General features: G+C 43.3%; 1 protein-coding gene across 7 annotated transcripts in view; it reads left to right on the top strand.

The window, feature by feature from the left end:
• The first annotated feature begins 2034 nt into the window (after positions 1–2034).
• dachd (dachshund d) overlaps positions 2035–8675 on the top strand; it is a 92639-nt gene continuing 85998 nt past the window's right edge. For 4 of the 7 annotated variants that reach the window (XM_086144965.1, XM_086144963.1, XM_086144964.1 and 1 more), the window contains exon 1: positions 2035–2784. In XM_086144965.1, the coding sequence (XP_086001091.1) occupies positions 2228–2784 (557 nt within the window). In that variant the 5' untranslated portion in view covers positions 2035–2227. The remainder of the gene's footprint in view (positions 2785–8675) is intronic. The other 3 variants (XM_086144961.1, XM_086144959.1, XM_086144958.1) reach the window with 1 other exon arrangement.

The following is an 8675-nucleotide window of genomic DNA, read 5'->3' as shown; positions in this document are numbered from 1 at the left end:
GTTAACCCATGCAAACAATAGTGGCAAACTGTTGTGACATTCATTGTATATAATGAAATCTTAATATGGTGCATATTTAAGTGAAAGGTTACCAACATAAAGGGCAAATGGATTGCCTGGCAATGAATTTTAAGCAGCTATTGATTTTACACTACAAGCTACCTCTTTTCCTGAATGATAATTTTGAAACAGCACAGTGCTTATCTTTAAGCTGTTTGGATACGCCAGGACAACAAATATGTCGAATATCTCGGCGAGTGGAAGCTGTGAGAAGGATCACTTTTCTACATGTAAAACACTCTCCCTGTTAGGCACTGCGAAAAATGAAAAACACAAACAAAATCAAAAAGCTGTTATTAACAAGCAAAAGAATGAAAGTTGGGACTTTATGGCATGGCAATTGTGAAATGTAAATAAATAACCAACAGGATGGGAGTATGTAGGGATTTTTTTTCTAGCTCTTGTAGATAAAGCTAAGGATTTTTTTCTTTCACCCCAAGTTTTAAAAAGGTCTCTAGCATATCAGACAGAATCTTGGGGTGGGGTGGGGGGGGGGGGGGGGGTGGGGGATCAGCATACTATAACAATATCAACAAAAATAACATCAATAATGACTAATATTGATAAATATCACTTCAGTATTCACACTAATCCCATATATATGTGTGTGTGTGTGTGTATTCAGAAAATGATGACTAAATTAAATAACCACTCCCACCGCTATTCCATCCTTAATACAGCTACTACTACTGATAATAATAATAAGGACAACAACAATAATGATAATAATAATAAATAAGTTCTCTTTTACACTAGTTGTTTGAGGTAAAATATATTTATTGTGTTGTGACGTGAGTTGCAGTTACTCACTTGCACATGAGGTTGACTTGGGTAAATTTGTTGGCTGGCTTTTTTTTCTGTCCTGTCCTGTCCTAGATGTCTGGAGATTAAGATTGTATTTCACATTTCAGCTGAGTAAAGGTTGTTTCAGTACTCGGCATCATAAATCTGTAACAACCCCTCAACAAAGTGTTGTCAGATTGTGTACTTTGCAGCTAAAGTAGAGGAATCTACTGACTATTTTATGGTGATTATTAAACTGGTGATTTTTTTTTTTAAGTCATTTACTTTCATTTTGCCTGCACCCACGTGCAAAAACTAACGCAGGGTATGTTTTATTCAGCTGTTCCTTTTTTCTCATCTTGAAAATTAAATATGAGTTCAACAGGACACAGAGGTGAGCAGTGGAGGCTTCATGAAATAATAACGCTCACATCCATTCAACTTTTCAAAGATGAATAATGACAGTTTAATTCGTGTTTTATGCCTTTTACACTACCTCAGAAAAATAAGAAAGCTACTTTCATAGGGCTGCTCCTTATTCAAAAATGAGAACATTGTTTGTGTCATTAAAACTTGTAGGGGAGAAATGTTTGTTTGGGGATGGAGGGAGAGGCTCGTCCAATGAGGACGCAGCGTGGAAGTTTATGGTTACATTGCAACACCGATGCGCATAGTGGGGAAACAGCAGATGACAAAAATGCGCACGATAGGTGTGTTTACTTGTGCAAAAAAAAAAAAAAAAGGTGATCAGTGAAAGTTATTCTTTCTGCTCCGTCTTGGAAATGGTGTGAAAGTGTTTGGCAGGGCAGGTGCGGGGGTTCACTTCAAACCAAGGGGAGAAAATGGAAAAAAGACGCACTCTTTTCGCGCGTCTCTTTTTTTTTTTTTTTTTTTTGACACACGCACACACAAACCGGTTGTTGTCCCGCGTGGAAAATAAGCGAGGGGGGGATAAATAGAAGAGATGCGGCTGAAGAACGCAGTTTATCTGCTGCTGAAAAGCCTCCGCTGTCCCCTGGCTCCTCCCTCTCTGTACCGTGTGACAACAACAACTCATCCACAGAGCGGAGCTGCACTTTTCTGCTCATTTTCCTCCTGTCATTCCTCCTCCTATCTTTGATCATTGTCCCGGCGCTCGGCAGACCCCCTCCCCACCCCCAACCCCTAGAAAAAAACCCCCCTCAATCACGCCTTTTTTTTTTTTTTCTTTCCTCCAGCTGCACTTTTTTTTTTTTTTTTTTTTTTTTGTACTTCTCAACTTATCCGCGGAACTAAACTCTTCTCGGATTCTTTCATTTCGGGGTGTCTCGGCAGGCTGGGTGTTTTTTTTTTTTTTTCCAAGACTTTGAACTTCGGCTGCTCTCTTCCCCTCCTGTAGGTGACCATGGCCGTGCCGGCTGCTCTGATCCCACCGACCCCTCTGGTCCCGCCGCCTCAGATCTCGACTCCCTCCGCGACGACGTCCCCGCCGTCGACAACTTCGTCGCCGTCTCCATCCCTGGCTCCGCCGCCCGGACCCGGACAGAACCTGTTCAGATCGGAGCTCCTCGCCACCGGCAGCCCGGGCATCCCGACCCCGAGCGCGGCTCTGCCGCCCGGCAAGCCCGTGTACTCGACCCCCTCGCCTGTTGAAAACATACCGCAAAACAACGAGTGCAAGATGGTAGAGTTGCGCGGCGCCAAAGTGGCCTCTTTCACCGTGGACGGCTGCGAGCTGATCTGCCTCCCTCAGGCTTTCGACCTGTTCCTGAAGCACCTGGTCGGTGGACTGCACACGGTCTACACCAAGCTGAAGCGGCTGGAGATCACGCCGGTGGTGTGCAATGTGGAGCAGGTCCGCATCCTCAGAGGGCTCGGCGCCATCCAGCCCGGGGTGAACCGCTGCAAACTCATCTCCAGGAAAGACTTCGAGACTCTATATAACGACTGCACCAATGCCAGGTTAGTGGACGGCTTCCCCCACGGCGTTTCCACGCTCCCCGTGCGTAAAGGCGCAGCAGCCAGGAAGGGGGAGACATTTTCCCCTTTATTAAAACCGTGCGCCCGGTGTGATCGTGTCACCCCTGAAAATCGATGGCTGTGCCCCGGAGGATGTCGGTCGTTCGGTCGGTCGGCCGGACGGGACGGGACGAGGCCATCGCCGCGCGTCCTCCCAGCCAAAGTTTTAGTCAAAGTTTCTAAACACGTGTCGAGCCGAACTGGTGTGCCAGGGGTGGATCGACAGGCCGTCTTCCCAAAACAAAAAACCGAAACCAAAACAAACCAAAAATACCATACCGTAACATATATATACTAATATCATAGTCGGTCCCACCTTTTTCCACCACTTATGTTTTACTTGGATCATCCTCAAGGCACCTCACAGATCCACTTAAAAATATAAAACTAGTTTATACATTCAATTCGTTTCAATCTGGGTCATATACTGCTGTTTTAATATCCTACAGCATTTCATTATCTTCCCCATTGTTACAAGATATTTTCCCCTGCGATAATAGTTGTGAGAATAGAACGATGCTCAATTAAACAGCCTTGATATGGAGGAAAAAAAAGAGGGAAACAATTGCTGCACGTAAATAACCCCACACTTGAAAATCATATGGATCCTTATTATCACATTAAATATTTGAGCGTTATGTGTTTTAACATGGAGGGATTACGGTCAAGATCGATATTTGATTAAAAACAGTTCCTGTTGCTCCCAGCTATGATGTATTGCTCGCTCTCACAGAATGGTTTAGTCTGGTCAAATTTACCATCTTACCTGTCACTATGATTGATTCCATATTGATCTACAACCCAGAAATGAGCTGCAAATGCAAATATGATCGAAAGGCTCGCATCCGTTTGGAGCAGCAATAAACTCGCTGGAGGCAAATGTCGTGTTTTAAAAATGTTAAATTGGAGACTGCTTGGAGTTGCTTGTCTCTTTGCAATGTACATTTAATGGTCACAAGCCCATGTAAAACACACACACACACACACACACACACGTATGCAGAAGTTGCAGGTTCAACTTGGTGGCTGTTTTGTTTTTTTTTTTTTGCTGAAGGTCTGAATGAAATACGAAAAAAAGCTAAATCAGACAAATAACCGAAAAAGCATTTTCGGAAATACCGCCATTCTCCCGCGTCGTTCCCTCTCTGAACTTATTGAATTGATTTAGCCTTTTTCTAATGGCCTGCTTGCTTTCTCCTGCATGTTGCATGAGACCGGACGTCCAGAAGCTATATTTCCATCTCCTTATTATGCTGCCGCTCTATTTTTCCATTTCCAGTCGCAATTGTTTCAACAACTCACCTGTGAACTTTGGTGCTCGAGAGTCATTTACAAAAAGCATCAAGGGAGCAGACCCAACCCTCCCACCCCCTTCCGTCCACGCAAGCCAAAACGCACCGTGCAGTGACCCTCCTCTGTAGTGTGGGCTTCAGGTGACAAAGTATGTGGCTGAACTCTTCGGGCTGTCAATGGGGGGATGGCCAGTGATGGGGTTAAAGGATAATGCAGTGCCTTGCGACGCTTTAATGACGCTAAAGTGCTGGGCTATTATGGGCACATGGACAGGACTGTAATTGTCTCTGAAAGCAGTCAGGTTCTCCCGGTGCTGGGCTGAAATCAATCACTCAGACCCAGCCTGCCCGCCTGCCTGCCCCATTTGGAGAATTACATCATGGAACAGTGAGGCATCTGCTGGATAAAAGGCTTCTGTTACTTAGAAAGAGTTGATTTTATTTGCTGGGATGTGTGTGCTTTACACTGTCTGTCATTGAATTGCTGCTGACAAAATTATCAGTCTGAGTAAACAGGACACAGGTTGCCCTGGAGGTGAAAAGGAGTTCCCTCTCCGAAGTCGATGTTTGGTTTTGCGGCTTATTGTTAAATAAAAAAAAAAAAAAAAAAAGTGGCTGATTTAACCCAACCCGCTCAGGTTACACGAGACTAGCCTGCTGCCTGAGATAGTTAAGCTTTTTATGTCGCCCTTTTGCAGCAATGTCACTAGTCTTTTGATACTGTGGCGGAGTGCTAACAATGAAGTGAATAATACTCCTGTTCAATGGCTCTTACTATTTCATGCTGTATTTTTCCCCCTCCCGTCCTCTATTGTGCTAAAACAGCACTAGTGTCGTTTTGCACACAGGCTGAATGTGAATAGCATCACACACCGTCACTGCTCCCAGCTGCCCCACTTTCGGATTCGGACATCAGCGAGATCCGTTTGAACGGTCCCTCGTCTCACGCTTTCGAAGGCAACAAATCGAGACCGTTCTCAGACTCGAAGTTTGGGGATTTTTCTGCCGCTTTGGAGAGGGGGGGGGAAAAAAAAAAAAAAAAGTTAATAATGAAAAATTCCTTTTATGTGACCTCTTCAACCGTGTGCTCTTTCACCAATAAATGTGGCCGTATTTGAGTAAATCTTGTTAATTGTTGACGATTCATAGAATATAGCCGTTCCCGACCCCTTCATTTTCTTAAGCACTCTCATGCCAGATTAGCGGTGTCCCCTCTCTTCTCCTCAGACTGATCCAGGTTCAGTAATCTCCCTTACATTATGACTGGCCCTCCAGGAGTCCTCTGTTCCAGCTACTTGTTTTCCTTTTCATTTTCCCTGCGGTGGGATGGAAAAGGTTCTTATTGCTGTGTGACACTTGAACTCTCTGAAAGGTTATTATAACACGGGGGGCAGTGCAGAGATATCGCATATCTCTCATTGGTCCGCTTTGTGGAGGAAGGCAATACGATGCTGGGGTGCAGAAATGCAGCAGTTAATTGACAATCATTGTCTACCCCTGAAGGTTAACCACACGCCCCAGACAACGTCCCACTGCTGGGAATGGAACGGCTTTTCACTTACATGCCTTTCTTGAAAAGATTTTTCTCTTTGCCTTTCAGTCTTCCGGACGAAATCTTCTCTCCGAAACGCAAAGAGTCGCGGGTCAGAGTGAAAAGACTTTTCGCTTTAACAAATGTATCTAATTGATACTTCTATGACAGCTAGTGGCATGAGAGCTGTCACCTCTCTTGTTCCCATTTCAAGAGTGTTTATGCCTAAACACACATATTTGCAAATGACGGTAATTGTTTTGTTTAGCGCTCAGTGTGAGCTGCCACCGAGGGTGCCAGCTTGTCTCTCTCCCTCCTCTCCTCCGCTGAGCTCTCTTATAATATATTTGTTTTCTACAAGGCACGGATGTGTTTACAGGTACTCAGGGGAGATTTCTGGATTCCATTCAAATCGTTCCCAGTCAGAGTGGGTGCTAAGATACCTGTCACCCAGCAACCACATCCAAGAGGGAGCTTGAGCGATAATAACTTCAAAAACAGAGTGACAGATGCCTGATTAGAGAGCGAGAGAGCCAGGGAGAGAGAGAGAGAGAGAGAGAGAGAGAGAGAGAGAGGGAGAGAGAGAGAGGAGGGGGGAGATAATTGTATACAAAGCTGTTTAAAATCCAAATCTATTCAAGTATTACCTTGGAAGTCAAATTGGTCCTTGTATTGTGTGCTGTGTTTGTACTGAGAGCGAAAACATTATGAAGTTCTCTCGCTTATATTCTCGCTCTCTTTCTCTCCCCTTTTTTTTTTTTTTTTTTAACATTTTTTTTAATCCTTCAGCGGGCCTCTGTTAAATTTGATTAGGTACAGTACATGTGCTCAAGTCAACTGTGTACTTGGCAGATGGCGGAGGGTATTTTTTGTTTTATTTATTTATTTTCTTCCCCTGCAAACAGATAGTCTCCTCGAAATCAGAATTGCTTTTATTAACTTTGCATTCATTCATTTGGAACAAGCTCAAATTAAAACATTTTGAGAAAAACACGCACTCGCGTGTGTGCGCAGTCTAGTTGACAGAAGTAACATTGATTTTTTTTTTTTTTTTTTTTTCCCCAATTCTTTTTAAGATCATGTCTTTTTTTTTTTTTTTTTAGCTTACAGCGTGAAGCAACGAGACTGCAGCTCCCACAGTTTTCACTTGTTAGTGCGGCTTTGTTTGACACTGTCTAATACCATTTTTGGATTTAGAGGATATTTGCATGGCAAAGAGGCCTGTATTTTTTAATTTGCCTGTTGGATGCATTAGTTGTCCGTGCTCCGATCTTATTTGCATGCCTTTACTGGATCTGCAGCAGCAATTGAATTACCAATTAATCCTTCTAGCAGACATTTTTTAATCACACGTCGACATCGGGGTCTCTCCACGTTGATCATTACGTTAAGGTGACCTATTTTCACTTGAACAACCACAAGTGTTTTGTTTGAACAGATACCGAGCTTGTTTAAATTCTGACTGTCAATATGACTCACTTTGTGTTTTGAAGTCCATTTATTCAAAGTAATTTTTAATATATTTTTTTTTTCCCCCCGATGATTTCTCTGCCCTCTCTTTACTCTGGGGCCCCCTCCCCTTGCAGCATGTTCGGGGAACATGGCCGAAGTCACACACATTAGGACGTTAAATGCTACTGACAGAAGTTAGAGGTAGCAGATGAGATTTCCTGAGTGGGAAAGGAATGCAAGCCCTTGTCTGGCACTGTCTAATATGGTCACATAGAGAAATTGATTTTCCTCTGAAATTAATTAATTTTTCATATAGCCCAAAGCTGGAGTTTAAAAAAGAGTGCACACTTGCTGGTTTCCTATTTTCCCTTTTTAAAGAATTATAGCCTAATCATATTAATACTTTTGCCCCAAGGATGAAAAGATAATTGTACAAATGCATTTGGAAATATGTATCACTGAGTATTTATGATTAAATTATGCAAATAACTCAGCTCCCATCCTTCGTGGGCCCAGATTGTCTAATTAGGATTGATATGGCGAATAGATGTTGGGGAGTCTGAATACAAGCATGTCCAAAGAGCAGAAAATTGAAAATGACAAGGCTCGAATCCTTAAAAAGTGTGTAGGGTTTTTTTTTTTTTTTTCCCCTCTCTCTCTCTCTCTCTCTCTGTCTAATTCGGCGTAGCTGTATCAGGAGTTAATTTTCCCCGGCTTCATTTCTCGTCTGAGCTGACAGGAAAAGGAATCCATCAGGGAAGCAATCTCAGATGGGATTCCACAAATTTCCTCCACTTGTTTTTTTTCTCCCCCCCTCTTCATTTTCGTGGAGGCTATCAGGGATGAATCTTCTGCTGCGTAAACATGCAGATGTTATTCCTCAAGAGTCGATGTTTCTTGAGCTCTCTACTTGATACAAACAGCTCCTCTATAATATGAGACAGGAATGTCATGTTACAAAATCCACTTTTACTGTTTTCCTTCACTGAGCTAAAGTACACGGCATTATTACAACTTTTTAACTATGTTTGCGGGAAAGTAAAGCTTTGTGCAAATATCACATTCGCAGGGCTTTATTTGGGAAACACAATTCTCTCCACATTGTTTACTGCTTTAGTGATTCAAATTCAAGGTGTGAGGGCTTACGCGGGAAATACGCAACGGCTCCATGCGGTGTAACGACAGCGCCGTCCCTGGATGGCTTCAGCTGTTCATCACAAGGGAAGAAATACATCATTTTCCACCGTGTCTCCTTCTGTTGCTCGCTGAAGATGAAGAGCGCGGCACAGGAACAGCTCTGGCGCTTCCAACAGTATCTGTTAAAGGGTTGATTGTTATCTAATCTTTACCTGGCGCTAGCTGGAAAAGCCCCGAAGCTAATGACACTTGAGACTAGCAGCACATTCTGTGGTGGTTCAAAGCATCTGCTCCGTCAAATTCCTTTTGATGATAAACCGAGAAATGGCCTCAGAGCTCTTTAGGTGACGTCTTAATTCACTTGGACGCCAGGAACACTTTACGCAGTTCATTTGTTGCGTTGAATCATATTAACAATGTTT

Source organism: Fistularia commersonii, chromosome 4, assembly GCF_037954325.1.
Source record: "Fistularia commersonii isolate RoL2024-O1a breed Wild chromosome 4, RoL_Fcom_v1.0, whole genome shotgun sequence".
NCBI classification, from domain to species: Eukaryota; Metazoa; Chordata; class Actinopteri; order Syngnathiformes; family Fistulariidae; genus Fistularia; species Fistularia commersonii.
The sequence above is the reverse complement of the archived record's forward strand: the minus strand, read 5'-3'. Positions and strand labels throughout refer to the sequence as shown.